At 36.2% G+C, this 17,626-nt stretch overlaps 1 protein-coding gene across 3 annotated transcripts; it reads left to right on the top strand.

Moving 5' to 3' along the window:
- Positions 1-1,545: 1,545 nt before the first annotated feature.
- LOC110836802 (troponin C, isoallergen Bla g 6.0101) lies at positions 1,546-15,526 on the top strand. Of its 3 annotated transcripts, none has more exons than XM_022078389.2 (6): positions 1,546-1,677; positions 5,240-5,267; positions 6,752-6,895; positions 7,747-7,866; positions 8,557-8,688; positions 15,110-15,526. In XM_022078389.2, exons 1-6 carry the CDS (start codon positions 1,675-1,677, stop codon positions 15,142-15,144), a joined length of 462 nt encoding a protein of 153 aa, XP_021934081.1. In that variant the 5' UTR covers positions 1,546-1,674; the 3' UTR covers positions 15,145-15,526. The 3 variants fall into 3 exon arrangements, with proteins under 3 accessions (XP_021934081.1, XP_021934082.1, XP_087205570.1); XM_022078390.2 differs by lacking the exon at positions 15,110-15,526 and adding an exon at positions 9,685-9,984; XM_087349444.1 differs by lacking the exon at positions 1,546-1,677.
- The last annotated feature ends 2,100 nt before the right edge of the window (positions 15,527-17,626 follow it).

The raw sequence follows: 17,626 nt of genomic DNA on the forward strand, positions 1-17,626 counted from the left end.
ACCCGATTCCTTCCATATCATTTTCAATTCACTGCTCATTAATTGTCCTATTGATCCACGCTGTATGACAACGTATTTAATATATTTCTCAAAAACTTTGGTATCTGTCTACCAACGAGTTCACACTGCATCATAGCTCAGAAGAACGTCGACCGAACTCTAATCTGTTTAAGATATACTTAATTTTATCCTCTCATTTACTTTTGGGTCTCACAAGTTCTGTCCTATGCATCTCAGTCTTTGAAATGTGTTAATATTAATCCACTGAGAGGGGGTCACGCGAGCTTCTTATTAAAAAACGGCTAATTATTGGAGCCCTTTTTTATCGACATAGAAAATAATACAACAGGCGATATACGGCTATTAAAATATCCATCCTCCGTTCCTACTTCCAAATGCTAAAACTAAACGAAATACAATATTCGAGCCGCTTGTTGAACAGGTTCCCACTACGCGGTCTCTCAGAAACGCGACTGTATCACACAGAGGTGACGTCACGGAAATCTGGGCTGTCCCCCGACCGTGATAACCACAGCTTCAGAGCTCGGCCTGGCAACAGAACAATAACGTCGCTCGCTGGACGTCTGGTAGGAATTTTCAGGTGCCAACAATTTGGTCTCCATCAAGATTATGTTCATCCCATATTCCCCCTCCACCCTCTGCTGCAGGAGGGCTCCAACTTACTATAGTGTTCAGAAATCTATAAGTGACATGGTACTTTTCGATTAATATCCTTTCGACCTTCCCCGTTAAAGATCGATTGATTCTTTGTTCATATAACAAAAGTTTTTCAACTAAACTGGTAATTTAACATCGAGTTATAAGATGATTTATGAACATTTGTTCCTTTCTAGTTTTCCTGAATAAACTTTCTGTGCGCAATTCTAATATTTTCCATGCGTGTTACAAGTCTCGCCCATGTCTTACTCCTGGGTATTCATAAACTCACTGATATATAAAAAATTACTAACAAACTCACATTAATAAAATGTTAAATATATCTCCTGTAATCAACAGTCATCTAATTCATGCACGCTCGATTCACAGAGCACTGAATATACCATAAGAGCAGCTAGGTTCATGCACAGATGAAACAATTTCATTTGCACGCTAAAAAAAGTATTTAAAAATGTATACTTTTCATTTAACCTCAAATTGGATTCTCTCAGACAGTAATTTTAGTGATGTGCATATCTAGAAATATAATTTAGAGTTAACTTAGGTAACGAGGTTACAAACTCAATTGCTATCTCACAGCAATGTGTTGGGACGCAGATCTGTTCCTGCTGCTTTCTAGGGAGAAACCTTTGAACTGAACTACCGACTGTGATTCCCGACCACTATAGTTGAAAAGAGAAACAAGCTACACGAAATTTATTCCCAGGAAGCCAAGATATAAAGCTTTAACCAAACTCAGTCTGTCTCCGTCTTCCTGAAGCTACATTATGCTACTCCATACCTACAACACGGTTCTACTATCTTTTTCCAAAATGTAGTATTCTGAAATTGTAGGGGCTAAATATAGCTATTTTTGCGGGACTGAGACGGGATGTGCTTTGTAAAACTACTATGAAGTGGCTGGTATAAAGTGAGCGGTCTTTGGCGGGTTTCTCCCTGTAGGCCTCGAGTTCCATCGCAGTTTGGACATTTACCACAGCTACCGCAGCGCTCGACATGGTACGTGTACAGTGAGTGACAGTAATTTGTGTTAATTCGCACCATCGCAATTTATAGCCTGCACCAAATATTACGAGGGCCACCACAACAAAGGAGGATGAGGTGAACGGATCATGTAGCACGTACGGGGAGGTGAGAGGGGCACACAATATTTTAGACGCAATTCCTGTAAGGAGATGCCACATAGAAGATGGAAACGTGGGTAGGAGATAATATTAAAATGGTTATTTTTTATCAAATCTAAAACTTCTTGACGATGGTGAAGAGTCAATTGAATAAAAATTTTCTTAGATATTATCCATCGTCTAGTAAATATAAAACGTAAAACGACGTTTCGGAGATGGGACTCTATCTCCGTCTTCAGGTTCCTACACAGTTGGGCCCACTAGATAGATATCCGGAGATAGGGATTAGCTCTATCTAGTGGGCCCAACTGTGTAGGAACCTGAAGACGGAGATAGAGTCCCATCTCCGAAACGTCGTTTTACGTTTTATATTTACTAGACGATGGATAATATCCAAGAAAATTTTTATTCAGTTATTTTTTATGTTATGAAATGGATTAGGATAATGTTTGGCGGCGAGGAATATGATAATGCACCTTCAGGTTCAATAAGAAGCTGGCACTTTTTAACAAACTAAGTGACTATCAGCTTCTGAAATATGATTATGTTCCATGGGATGATTTACTTGTTTACAACATTAGGGTTATCCAATAGCAATACGGATAAATATGTCTGGGTTGTGACGTCGTGGTATATACCAAGTTACTAAAACTGCAAACTGAAATTTGTCCACTGAAAACTCAATACTTGCTCCACTAGATGGTTATTAATATGTGCAGATAATTTTGTGATGTAAACGAGGTAACCTTAAGTACGGCAAAGCAGAGGGCAAGCGTTATAAAATAAAACCTTCATAACGTGTTAGCTGAATCATAAAAGAAACGAGAAACTTTCAGTACCGTTAAGAATGCAACATATTCTAAAAATGTCAATATCAGCCAAGAGCAATAACATCTGAACTTAGAAATGACTTCCATGTGGCCGAACCCTGAATGCAAGTCTGATGTCTTGTTGCAGCATGGAGGTCACCCTGCCACCAACCGCATTATATTCACCGCATAACAGACTTCCTGGTTTGTTAATGATATGTACTTTAAATGTAATCATTAAATTAGATTTTATTTCATTTGAGTTCATAAGTTAAAACCAGATAGATGTCCGCTCTACATACTTCATCGCGAGTTAAATTATAATCTCGTCTAGCTAACAGACGGCGTCTTTCTGTGAGGGGAAAGGAGGATATATGATCCACCTTCCAAAGAGTAATAATCCCAGTGTTAAGAATCACAATCTCGCTTAAATCTATAAACATCACAGCCAGTATTCGTTATGTATCATTGGTCATGCGTCCCAGGATCCCCGATTCGAATCCCTGCTACTAGAATGCCTCGTAAAACTGAATGCACTTAAAACAAGTTCAGAAGTTAGAGACTACATAGTGTTCTCATATTCCACCAGAAATTTAGGGTCATAATTGTTTGAAACTAACCACAATAATTAGTTAGGGAATATCTGATTATCAAGTAGCATAGTTGAATTGTGTTGTGTTTCCTCGTTATCCCACGACAAACACAACACTTAACGTATTTTATTATTATTTATGCCATTGCCTTCTTCTGTGTGTGAATGGAGTAATTGTTGGGATGGCACGGAGAAACCGGGGAAGCCCCCGGAGGAAAACTCCGTGTTGCCTAGACCACGGCCTTGCCCAACACAAGTTACAAATTCGGGCACCGCCGGGAATCGAACCCGAGACCTCAGGATTACAAGGCCAGCGTTCTAACCGCTAGACCACCGTGGCTTATACTTAACGTATACTAACAAATAAAGTGGAAGAAAGTGGTTGTGATCTACTTTAAGATATTATTACAGAATTTATCCGGATTCAGTGCGTAAGCATTACGATTTTCAGTCTGTTAAGCGAACCTCATGGCTGAGGTTCAAAAATGGAGCCTATCGAATGTAAGAGAATGGTAACAGCTGTACAGCGACTTTAAAGTTAGACCGAAAGACGATTTGAACCTGAAATAAGACAATGTCCGTCACAATGCCAAGAACCAGACGCGAAGCTGTAGGAACAAGGAACATTTCTGCAGCTTGTGGTGGGAACAAATGTTTGTAGCATACATGTAAGTGTGTTTATCTGGGGTTTTATGATTCCGTTTTTAGATCACCGAAATGTCTGTCTGATGGAATACAGCTCTGACAAGGGGAGGGTACGAGTACATCTAATAATAGAAATCACGACGCTGGGTTAGTTCAAGAACTGACATGCCACGGGAGACGATTCTTAACTAAATATAGTTAATATCGCTTTGCAGTCTCGTACAAAAGCAATAACTTTACATTTAAACAAAAAAAAATCCACGTCCAAATCATTACGAATATCGCACTAAAATTTCTGTGTATCCACTCGCCTCAAAACACAGGCTAATAAGATTATAATTTGATATTTTAGGTTCTGACAGTCATCAATACGTCAATTATGGTCTACTGCGTTATAAGGCCGTGTAGATTTGTAGGCAGTTACTAACGTTTCTGTAAGGTTTCTATTGACTCTAAAGATGGAGATAGTACGTTCCTTCGAAAGGATTATAACCGCCTGCAAGTCTACACGGCATCACTTTCCGGAAGACCACAATCGACGTTACTAAAATTTGTAAGACTTGAGGTTTTCACAGCGGTGAGTATGAAGGTTTCTGTCTTCTGGGTTATTGCGCTGTGTAGTCTGGTCGATGTTAACCAACGTTTCAGAGGTCATACTGCCTCCATCATCAGGGCGATGAGTATGAAGATTTCTGTCTTCTGGGTTGTTGCGCTGTGTAGTCTGGTCGATGTTAACCAACGTTTCAGAGGTCATACTGCCTCCGTCATCAGGGCGATTCAACAACCCAGAAGACGGATATCTTACTAAAATTTGATTTTAAATATTATTACAGAGAACAGGATGCTCAGTACGATATTTGGACATAAGAGTGATGACTCAAGAGGGCACAGAAAACCGCTTGAAAAAATGTATGGGGCATGCGCCGCGCATGGCAGAAATGAGAAATACGCACATTTTAGTCAAACAAGTAACTCGGAAGACAGACGAAGATAGCAGGAAAATTTTAAAACGGATCTTGGATAAATAAGGTTTCATATGAATTACAATATGTACTGTTGGCTAGCTTTTGTGCATACGGTTATAAATCTTAGGGTTTTGTAAATGATTTGGGATTTCTTGAATAACTGAGAACACTATTAGCTTCTGAAGAAGATCACAACCTCATGGACCATATTATCCTGCAGGGGTACAAACATGCCCGCGGTTTTGTGTTGCGTTATGCTATTTACCTGGTAAAAGACCTCGTGATGGACCAATCAAAATTCACAATTACTTTTGAATCCCAAGACGACAGAAGCCCCACTCAATGTTAAGGGCTAGAACTACATTCTCCGTGAGCCTCTGAATACTACTTATATGACATTAATCCATTTTTTCCCCTTTTTTACAGGATGAGCTTCCAGCAGAACAGATTCAGCGTAAGTACAATTAATCACTGCTTGTTTGACCTAAATATAGACCAAAGACTAAATTTCGTAATCAAGAAACGTATTTGTGTTTCTACCATCACGAAATACACAGTAAACCTTAATTAAATATAGTAATCAGATTAAATACTGTCATGCAACTTTTGAATTATATAAAAACAACCAATTTCTTAGTAACAGATTCGTTTAAAACACGTTATAAAATGTTCGAATAACGCAACATTATAGCGGCTTTGTCTAGGGCGGCAAGAAACTGAGCGAATACATAAAGAGAAATAACATAAATTATATAATAAGATAGTGTAGTTGCATCATATTGTGATTTATTAAATTAAAATTAAATTATTTGGTTATTCCGTCAAATCACAATGTATTTAAAATAACATAATTAAAATATCATTCTGTGTTCCATATCGAATAATCGATTTACAATTGGAACAGTTACAACATGTTTCGGTTTTATTAAATCATCATCAGGTGTAAAATTATATTAAATTTAAAACTCAATTACAATTTTTTACAATTTTTCGTAGTGTAGTTTTTTGGAGGTCGTGTCCAGATATTTTCATATAATGGATCAACTTTATTGTTTGAAGTGATGCTTTTGATGTTTACATCGGTCATAGATGAAATAGTAGACAACACAGTTGTGTCTGGAGGTGATCCAGAAGTATTACCGTATCCTATGAAGGTTTATTACTGAAATACATTTTAAATACATTGTGATTTGACGGAATAACCAAATAATTTAATTTTAATTATATAATAAGAGTCTAAAAATAGATAAACAGGAGGGAAAAATAATTAAGTGTTCGCGACTTTGTAATATAAGCCAACAATATTTGGGGCCATAAAAATCATTGCTGCGTGTCATAATATAGATGGCAACAATGCGAACACTAACAAGAATGCATTTTTAAGCTCTGAGACTAAGTCTAATATGACAGCGTATTCTTCGATTCGGACAAAATCATGTTTCTCAGATCGAGGTAATGCGTATACAATCGACTGCAGCTGAATGTCGCAGCATAAGAGTTAAATTAATCGACCATTATTTCCAAAAAAAACTCGATTAGTAACAGGCAGTGTTCAGCTTTTCTGTAAATAAAAAACGATGTTTTACTACGTGTTACAAACCTATCATAATTATCACAGAAACCTGACTTGATTTCTTTAATCCCTCGCGCGAAGTAAGTAATATAGATTAAGATTTATCAGATTACATTTAACATAATACATTAATATAAACGAAGGTGTGACTTCAAACAAAAACATCTAAGGAACAATTTTACTAACTGTTAACAGGTTAAGAGCTTAACTGTGAAGATGATTATTATATAATTAAGGCTCATGAATTTCTTAATATAAGCTATCCTAACTTTCGGAGAAATTAATTGTGCATTTGTCCTCAAAATGTATTTACTAGCATTAATTTAGCCCAGATACTTTCTGAATGGTCTGTATCGTATTTTTAGTACTGAAGAAGGCATTTGACGCCTTCGATCGTGAAAAGAAGGGATGCATCTCCACTGAGATGGTGGGGACCATCCTAGAGATGTTGGGTCACCGGCTGGATGACGACATGCTGGCTGAAATCATCGCCGAGGTCGATGCTGATGGTACGTCATCTGCTCGGGGCAAAACCTGCATTAACATGCCTTGAGACAGGTTACGGTTATTAAGACGAGTGTGGGTAAAAATAATAATTCTTAGTAGAAAAAGATACTTTGTGATTACCATTGTGCCAATACATACACAAAACCGGAATTTAATCTGCTGATACACGTGGATGTGAAATCTGGTCTCAAACCATTACCATGTTACTTCTTTTTTAACGCAAACAAGAAGCTGACGGTGACATGTGTTACCTAACCACGGAAGCCACGTTCATTAGTAAACATACATTTTCAGTACCTGTTGGGCAACGTTATTGCATTTCAAACTACAATCTTAATAAGACTTCAATCACGAAGAGTCAGTTTAAACACGTGAGTAAGCTTTTTTCTATTAGGTATCCGACCATAACAATAAACAAGTAACATCCGTGGGCTCACTTGGTGTCCTAAACTTTCGCTCCACTACATTTGAACATATTAATTTCTTCGCAAAAACATAGGCCTGAAACACGAGCAATTTGAAGATGGCTGTCTTCAGAACAGACATTTCAGAGGTACTTGTTGCCTCCTCTATTATCAGGGCGATGGGTACTGATTATCCTGAAAATGGAAGTAGCAAGAAACTGTGAAACGCGGGTAAACATTTACCAAATTACACGGCTCAAGCCATCCTCGTACTCACAGCCGTGAATATGTCATGAATAATTTGGTTTAAGTTATTTAATAAAATGTGACTAGAATGTGAAATTTAAAGACAAACGAGAATTCGTAGATTCAAACCTGTGATCTTCAAAGACTGTTTAGAGCTGTGTGCTTAAGAATTATTTACTGAACCGACTTTTTGTACTGCGCAGGCTCCGGTGAACTGGAATTTGAGGAGTTCGTCAGTCTGTCATCCAGGTTCCTGGTTGAAGAAGACGCCGAGGCCATGCAACAAGAACTTCGAGAGGCTTTCCGGTTGTACGACAAGGAAGGTAGCCATTTTGATCCTACTAAAAGGTTTCTAACCGTGGTTCATTATATTTGATATTGACGATTTTCTGTACTTCATCCATCGTGCAGAATTTTAAAAATAATTTTTTCCAGGAACTCGGATTATATCCTCCTGTCGGGCCCAACAGAATAGGCATTTTATCTGAAGACAACAGTAGAGTCAGTTCCCGAAAAGAAGTGGTCTCGCTTTAGAATACGGAACAACAGATGAAGTACAGAAAAGAATTCAATAATTCGTAATTTCATCCGCAGTTTATGTGGCTAAACCTACATAAGTGCTGAGAATAAATAAATAAATAATATTAACCGCGCCAGAGATGGGAAGTATTTTCTTCTGGACAGAAATTGTATCTTTAAATATTCTTTCGGTGAAATCTGACCTTTCAACGGTCGAGTTAGATGCACCATTTTCAGTCAAACATTCGACACAAAGATATATTCATTGACGACCATTTTGTAATCATATTTCTTCACTCGTTTTGGTTGGTGAAGTCGGAAACTGATGTAAATGTCCTAATGCGATATATTTTGCACTCGGTTTAATGAATTCAACAAAATGTGAGGATCTCAAAACGAATTAAATATGTCAGTAATATCAATCTTATAATGAAATGATTATTCAGGTTTCAAACATTAAGCTCAAAAGAGCACTGTCGCGTATCTGTGTGCAGGTAACGGCTATATCACAACCACTGTGCTGCGTGAGATTCTGAAGGAGTTGGACGACAAGCTGACCTCAGAGGACCTCGACCTCATGATCGAGGAAATTGACTCCGACGGATCGGGCACCGTGGACTTCGACGGTAAGCCACGCCAGTGGACAAGTGTTGTGAAATCCCTATTTCCCTACAAATTTTATCTAAAGTATATAAAATCATGCATACAAACAAAACTGTTTACACTTTGAAAAGCACTTAGTACCAAACGCGTTTCGACATCAAGAGTTTATCATCAGTGGCAAAAAACTCATTATTTCTGTCTATTAATTCATACAGTTCATAAGACGATGATTTGTTATGAAGGATAAGAAGGTCGCACTATATAAAACCATACTTCATGTAATATCACAGCGAATGTTTAATTGCACATGAGTTGGTGTATTATCCAAGTTGAGTTACTTAGCTTAATGTCTACTGGCCTAAATTAAGGTTTCCGTTGTTGGTCTACGGTAAGCCGTGGTTGCATTGTCTGTGCCTGGATTGTGACCTTCAACTTTGCGTGGGTATTATTGCCAGTTCTAAAAAAATTGTGCATGGTTTATAATCATTCTGACCAACCAGTGTGGTCATCTATTGCATACGAAATTTAACTTTGTTTCTGTTTACTGCCAGAACAAATAACACATTGGATTCGTGGGTGTTCTGTCCATTTATGATGTTTAGCATTTGCTGGTTTTATAGATGTAGAATTTTTACTAAAATATCAATCATTTTGCCTTTTGAGGTTATTATTAATATATATTCCATGGGGCCGTATTCTTGTCCGCGGTCGAAGTTGTGTTGAGCGTATTTCGATTTTGTTATGTTGAATCTAATGTCGTGGATATGCTCTTTAAATATGATTTTAAATCCCCTACCGGTTTGCCCAATTTAGACCTGCTCGCAGCTACCGCATTTTAATTGATATACACCGATTTTAATATGTTGTGTTCTGTCTTCTGTTTCCTGATTCACAGCCTGAGTTTTCTGTGCAAGAATCCCGAAGTTCACAATCTCAAAACGCAGTGTAAACATTTTCAATTACAGCACTGATTTATACAGACAAGTGAAGTTTAACGTTACATTTTTATTTCTTTTCAGAGTTCATGGAAGTAATGACAGGAGAATGAAACATTATTTCATATCAACTGACTATACTCTTTGGCCTACCTCCTTCACTACTGAGCATTAGGCCACATTTAAACACAAATTTATGTTTTCAGTAAAAGTGTCTATATTTTTATCGCACACTATTATGCTCATCGTACTAGCTGCATCGTTGTTTTATACATATCATGTGTTGTTGTTATACCGTCTGTGGGATCCTCGTAATGTGTACATGTTGTTCTCTCTAACACAGTATTATTCTACATGTGAAATAAAAGACCTGTCATCATTGTACGATATATATTATATGTGCCACTTCCTCTGTATTAATGTATCCTAAATGTTGTAGAAACTAGTTACATAAAGTTAGCATACTGGTATATATGTGAAGTAAGATGTATTACCCAATTTTCGGTCTATTAGTCTGTACAACATGCCGGTATGCTAATTTTTATAAATGTTATAAATGTAAAATTACCTCATTTCCACAAATATGATTAATGTAACTGAGAATAAACGACCAACATTTACGTAACTGAACTATCTGATCACTGTGTAATATAAATGGTCATGAACACGTAATAATAACGCTAAAATGTAATTATAATTTGATTATTCCAAAAATATATTTGAAATAAGCTTTCTGTATAAATTAATTTGCGTTCTCTGCTATTTGACCGATAAATATAGAAAGTCAAAGAAGGGAGAAGTACAGTCCGAAGAATATAAATCCGACCCTTGGCATGTTCGTATGTTTATTATAACATGGCCCTGTATGTACTTTCTCAGTCAAAAGAAAAACTATTATTTTAAAACTAAACCAATACCCAAAGTCTGAAAGTTACTCACGATAGTGCGTCATAATATGCAAAATTGTTCTTTTGGACTTTGTCCATCGTCAGATTATGAAACAACGTTTCGGATACTCGATTCTGCTTCCGTCTTCAGGTAGAAAATGGGGAAGATGACTCCCTGGTTGAGCTAGGCTCAGAGCTGGAGATTTACATAAAGACGGAAGCAACATCCGCTTCCGAAACGTCGTAGTATATAAGGGCTTACAGGAAAATAACATTTTACGCATGAAACGAATATTTAAGCTGGCCTAAATAGAAAATTAAATTTACGAAGATTCATGTTACACATCTCAGCTTAGCGCGTGTCTTAACACCCTGATAGCACCAACCAGAGTTTAGAATCTCGTGTCCGAAATAATTATTAAATCGTGTTTTCTTTTTGTAAACCTATAAGGATTACTCAGTCTTTGCAACTCATCTGCTACCTTTTAAGAATATGTAATTATGAGGTTCTCAGATCGACGGAAAAATGATTGTCCACCCCAGCACAAAATTCCGGTTATTTTATAATACAAAGTTTCTCTTCATAATTACTGTACGGACTTTACACACGAGTCTAAAACAGTTTTGTTTTAGTCATAGTGAAAATATTATAAATAATAATTACTTTTTGTTTCCTTGAGACCTAAAATTTCCGTCCAAAATCTTTTCCACCGGTTTGTCAAGAAAAAATTAATTAAAACGTTTCTCCGAAATTATTTATGAAGTGTGGAAATCATTTTACACGAACAATATCCTGTGTTACCTTTGTCTCTCCGTGATAATTTCACATCACTTAGCAGATCTACTTAAATCCTCAGCATGCCTTGTAATTACCAGGTAAGATAGAATGTAATCTGTTCTCAGAAGAGTTTCAGTGTTCTAGTTTCCTTGCATCTGTTTTTTAAATATGTTATCGGCATGGAGGGTAAAATCAAACAACAAGAATGTCTATTGCATAATGTCAGAAGGGCATAAGAGCATATCATCATAATCGCCCTTACAATTTTACCATGTCGTATGCATGCACATTTGTCCGAGACCGACAAAAATAAGGATTAATTTGTAAAAGTTTTCGGTAATTTTTAAATCGTTAAAATTGTAATAATTGAAATAGCGTAAAATGTCTTACATGTATTTTTTTCTTACGGGACCCCGTTAATCTATCTCGCCCAGGCCTCGAGATTTCCTTAATTATAAGATTATATAAAATATGATAAATTACATTCTCAGATAAATTAAAAGTCACTAACGCTACTAAGTGACCTGGACTGAGAAAGAAACACATATAAATTTATCTTACAACTTAAATTTCCGACAAATGATAAAACGTTTCTATTAACAAACAACATCATTTCCAAAAAAGAGTAATTTTTCTGTGAAAAAATCAGATGGTTTATAAACAAGACATTACTACAACACGTGTGCGTTAATTTAATTAACCAAATGCATGTTGCTATTTTTGTAATTAAATCAATTACAATGAGACACATGTAGCAATTAAGTGAAATGAATTATTACTAATACTTTGCTCATGCATTGTGTTATGCCCATGAACCACGTTCAGTTAGTAGAAGTCCGGCCAATTTAAGCAAACTGCTTCTTACTTGTCTCTTTGGTTCCTCGTTGTTTATAAATAGACACATCCGGATTTCGAAATCAAATAATTGTATATCCCCGTTACAGACCATTTCTGCGTTATATCATTTTTATTATTACGACTGTGTATGCCCTTACCAGTGTCAGCCAAGGAATACGAAAAAAAGAGACTGTACGCTTGGACTAATTTATTTACGAGTAGCAAAGCAACTAAAATATTTATACCGCAAAGAACAATGAATTGTACGAAAAACATTAAACAAGCAACCAAAGGGTCGGCAGAAACTGCCACGAGTTAGATAAAATTATAATAAACTTTAAATAGAAACGGGCGTTAAATACAGTGGGTTAGAAATAAATTGGATAGTTTAGAAAGCGGCTTGAATGCAAATCTGTTGAGCCAAGAACAACAGAAATGTTAACGAAGCAAAAATATACAGCAGTTAGGACGAGAAAATCAAAGTTCGCTTCAAACACGATTTCAGGTTACAGAATCAAAATAATTTAAAATTAAGCAAACTGTGGGATGTAAAACATGTATTTTGAAGACTTGAGGTTCTCACAGCGGTGAGTATGAAGATTTCCGTCTTCTGGGTTGTTGCGCTGTGTAGTCTGGTCGATGTTAACCAACGTTTCAGAGGTCATACTGCCTCCGTCATCAGAGTATGAAGATTTCTGTCTTCTGGGTTGTTGCGCTGTGTAGTCTGGTTGATGTTTACCGACGTTTCTGAGGTCGTACTGTCTCCGTCATCAGGGCGATGACGGAGGCAGTATGACCTCTGAAACGTTGGTTAACATCAACCAGACTACACAGCGCAACAACCCAGAAGACGGAAATCCTCATGTATTTTGAAATTTCTTGAAATTCCCAGCACTGTTCCACCAGCTTCACTGTAAGGTACGTGGTTCGACCTCTGATAAAATTACTGCACATCGGGTATCAATTTATTTTAATAGATTTCTACGTTAATAGAGACGGGTGGATTGACGCGAATAAACTATTGAAAACACTTCATTAAACCAACTTACACGGCTGGTAGCCCGAGAATAATTCATTATACTTAGTCATTCAAAATACACGTCGCTTTGATTGACTAGATGAAGGAAAATAATTTTTTGTCGTATTCTTCCCGTCTCAAAGTACGACTTTAGAACAACAGCTGGTATCCATATTGTTGCAGCCATTTTAAAACGAGTTTACGATATTGTTGGCTGCATCTTATAAATCACAACTTCAAAATAAATTCAGGAAGTGTTAAGTCATGTGGTCGTGTCAAAATTTCAGAGCTATGCATCACTCGCGTTGAAATTATTTTCCCTGTAATTTACTAATTATTTACGATAACAAAATTGTTCAAAATATAACCTTCGAGTTTTTACTAGATCTGCATTATGTATATTATCAGTTTGTTGTTAAAAGAAATTATGTCAGCGGTTAGTTTAGGTAAGGTTAATGATAGGATATCGTATGTATTACGAGGTCGATTGTGTATTATCAGTTTTGTGAATTTGCCTACACCAACGAAGTTACAAAGTGAGGAAGGTTAGATTAAGTAATATTTACAACAAGATAACTGGCAATGTAATGGTAATGGGATTAGAGTAGTAAACTTTGCGTTTCAAAAAATCCTCTTGTATAGAGTAAAATGTTTCCACAAATTCTTAAATAAACTTTGACTTTTCGTGATCAAAGAGACACAGTCACATTGCTCATGTCCTGATCGTCTGAAAACGGCATTCAAGTGAATTTGATGTCCGATCTTTTTTAGGCGATGGCTGTGATTCTGACCAGTATTTTGGAAATGCTAACGTTCTGGAGACCATCAATACGTAAATAAGTACGAAAAAGATTTATGAGGAGGGAACAAACATCAAGAAGCTAAACCACACAAACAGTATCAGAAAATACGAAGTAATGTTTATATTCGTCCGACAGAACTCAATATTAAATTTGTTACATTCATTTTAGTGTGTACACTCAATACTAAAAATAATACAGAAGCTACTCTATTATTTTCAGAGTAAAACTTTCGGACGAATAGAACGTAATGAGTGAGTGGCTACCAGTTCTCCTTTGTATTCTGGTAGTCACTAGTTGAAACGTCGGCTCGGTAAGCGGCTATCCTAGCAGATTTTTGTGATTTGCTTTAGTTCCTACGGCAAAATGCCGGATAGTGCCTTAAATTATGTCAGGATGGCTTTCTTCCTTATTCATCCCAATACATTATTCATTTTACATCCTATCCTTCGACGCAATATAGTCTAAGCTGACAGTTCGTTAAATAAACCACAAATAAATTAAAGTACCGACAGACGGACATGGCCTTAATAATTTACGTTTACTATATGAAAGAAAACGTGGAGACATAATAAATGTATACTGTAACAAGTGGAAAGGCGTAAGCAATTTGTGACGAAAACGAGGTTTAGCTAAATTTAAGTTGCACTCTGAGAAAAAGTAGCAAGAAAATGTCAAGGTTCATCGTCTGATATAATGGCTAATAAACTGGAAGTAGCATTCCCATTTCGAAAATTTATGGTCCCTCAAACTTACTTCAATCCGGTTCAGACTGATGTTAAAATAGATGAGGAACCTTTTCGTGGCATTCAACAGCTCAAATTATTGCAATAATTCCTACAAGAATCCTGTGGAGGTAAACACAGAAAAGGAAAGAATATTAACAAAAAGTCCATTGCATTTAGAGAAAGAAAATACTTGAGGAAATTTGTCAAAGATCATAAAATATTTCAACAAGTGGGAAATACCAACTATTCACAGAACTTTATTATTTTAATTTATGTAAGCCTACAGCGAGAAAGCAGCTCTTTAGGCAAGTACTTTTCCACAAGGCGTCTTTCAGAAAACACTTCGTTCTGCACAAATATTCTACTATTTTCTAATTTTCATTTGATTTTGTGTCTGTTTTGTTACAGATTACTACTACATGTCAGGTTCAATGCTTATTTCTTGTTTCTCTGTGTTGCAGAATTCATGGACATCATGACAGGTGGTGATGAATAGAAAAGCACGATCTGTACATAAATTTGATTCACTCGATATATTAAAATATTCTTATTTATAACATTATGTAATGCATATATATATATATTTATAACACATTTGTTGGAAATACATTTTATGCTATTATTTTTCAATTATCAGAATATCACTCTCTTATTAAATGTTACTTTTCTTTATCAATTTCGTGCTCACGTTTTTGGGTTTCAAGTTACTTAAAGGAATCATATCAACTAATGAGCATTAATTTTTCTACAGCAGGCCGTCAGGTCTAGAAAAATAATTCGAGTACTTTTGCATAGTACAGCATCGTTTAATAGAAATACAAAATGTCAATTCAGGTACCAGATCTGAAAGCGTTAAAAATAAAGGTATATGAATATGACGAGATCTAAATATTTATTCTATGAAATAAAATAATTTATTGCAGGAAAACATTCTTGAATGAGTAGAGTAAAATGGACAATGACAAAACTTTCAAAGCTTGTACTTCGTTATTGATAAGGGACAATTAAAAATACCATTTCGCTCCCATAAAATAGCCAGAATCCTCTTTCTTCAAATTGCTTCTTCCATTGTGAGGAAACGTGGTTTCCCATATAACTCCCACATTCCCTATTAGTAATATTTCTTCTATTCACATTAACTCCATTAATAGTGTACAAATCTTTGTAACATAGAGAAAATTCCACATGTACAACAATATAACGTAAGAAATCTTGCTTGGTAAAAAGAAAAATTGTAATAACAATGTCCACATTTATTCCATCGGAGAATCAAAAGTAAAAAAGAGATTAAGGTACGGAATGTGGCGATCCATTACGTTAACAGCAGTAAACAATGACAGATTTTCTCAAATGAATCAATTTGTATGATTAATGATAAATTTACCATTGTTACTCACTTATCCGAACACAAATTGACACAATACATCAGTTGTTACTTCAGTGACAAGAAGCAGAATTTGCCATACAGTTGAATACTATCAGCTTTTTGTCACTTAATACATCATTTTATTACCAAGTATGGTATCTAACCGAGCAACTACTTTGTTCTCAAATACGAAGATATTTCATTATATTTATTGACAACAGAACAATCAAACAAAAGAAAAGATGTCTGGAACGTAGCCACTGTTACGACATATCGTTTCGAAAAGTCTACAAGTTCTACAAAGTGGTGTGTTTTCCAACAGCCCTGTTAAGATGGTATTAATTCATGATTAAAAACAGGGCTAAGACAACATTCAAAGAGTGTAATGAAATGAATGCACATTTTAAAAGTGTTTCTCCATTCCTTACTTCTTTAAAGTAATTTTAATATTATACCAATTCCTCTGCCTAGAGATCCCAAGTGGCCCATTTACTCCAGGATTTTCTGTTAACGCTTATACACGTTAGAAGGATACCACGAGATACACTGCTCAGAAATACAAAACACGCCTGCACTCAACATCGCAGAGCTGACAACTTCTTAACTGTCAAAGAACTTGAATCCAATCTTCTGTTCAAATCCTTAAAGATTTTCAAAGACATTTCTTTTATGCCATCAGGTTCTATGACATTTAAAATGCATTGTTAATTACCATAACTACTTAATTTCTACAGCAATTCTTTGAATAATTCATTCACCTAACCATTATCAACATTCCACAGGCTAATGAAAACAAGTCTACTGATGGTCCGCCTTGTACCTGCTTCTGTTAAATGGCCTTGAACTTGATGGTTGTTACAGAGACGGAAGAGACACTATGCCAATGTCGGCTTCGTCCCAGTTAATTGAGGAGGATACAAGAAAAACTAGTCAACTGATTAATATGAACGAATTCCGGTCATCCTTGGAAGCTGTAAAATATTACTGGAGATCTTAGAAACATTTCGATCGCATTAAATATGTAATTCACAACCAATAGGGTTACTCATGCGCTGCGCAGTCTGTAAGCTCTGACTGCACACGTAAGACGTGTAAGCTATAGTAGCCTTCACCAAATTGTATGCTTCAAGGCCACGGAAGGACTTAACATCCTTTACCGCGAGGCTCCAAGTCTACAGCACAGCCTTACAAGTTTTGTTGTGCTGTGAGGTCTGAACTGTATTCATTCGCCAGGGCTCCTCTGTTCGTATTGCAATGTCGCACGAAGTTGACGCGACCTTGAAGCATGCAATTTGAAGAAGGCTCAGTCGAGCATGACGGGTTGCGGATGTAAAATATTTCTGACATAACTGAACTGTTTTGCTGCAAGATAATTTCTGTTTTTGGTGGTTTTCTGGAGTTTCATGAAGGACTAAAAACTAAACTGAATGTGGAATGAGATTCCCTGAATAATTAAGTATTACTTGACTATGGAGATTTTTTTCTTCTTCAAATTTTTATTATATCTTCCATTCTACGCCCACAGATTCATATATTCTAAAACAAGAAATGTTTGTTGATGTTCGTCTCCTGGGTTTTAATGCTACGTGGACTTGTTTGTAGATACCAACAT

This window comes from Zootermopsis nevadensis, unplaced genomic scaffold, assembly GCF_977971745.1.
Source record: "Zootermopsis nevadensis isolate Lab colony 2312 unplaced genomic scaffold, Znev_1.0 Znev_ptg000016l, whole genome shotgun sequence".
Taxonomy (NCBI): domain Eukaryota; kingdom Metazoa; phylum Arthropoda; class Insecta; order Blattodea; family Termopsidae; genus Zootermopsis; species Zootermopsis nevadensis.

Bases quoted from the DNA above. Each gene is read 5' to 3' on its own strand.
- LOC110836802 (XM_022078389.2), top strand. The intron at 5,268-6,751 runs GTAAGTACAATT...TCGTATTTTTAG, and splicing joins TCCAGCAGAACAGATTCAGC to TACTGAAGAAGGCATTTGAC. The intron at 6,896-7,746 runs GTACGTCATCTG...TGTACTGCGCAG, and splicing joins CGCCGAGGTCGATGCTGATG to GCTCCGGTGAACTGGAATTT.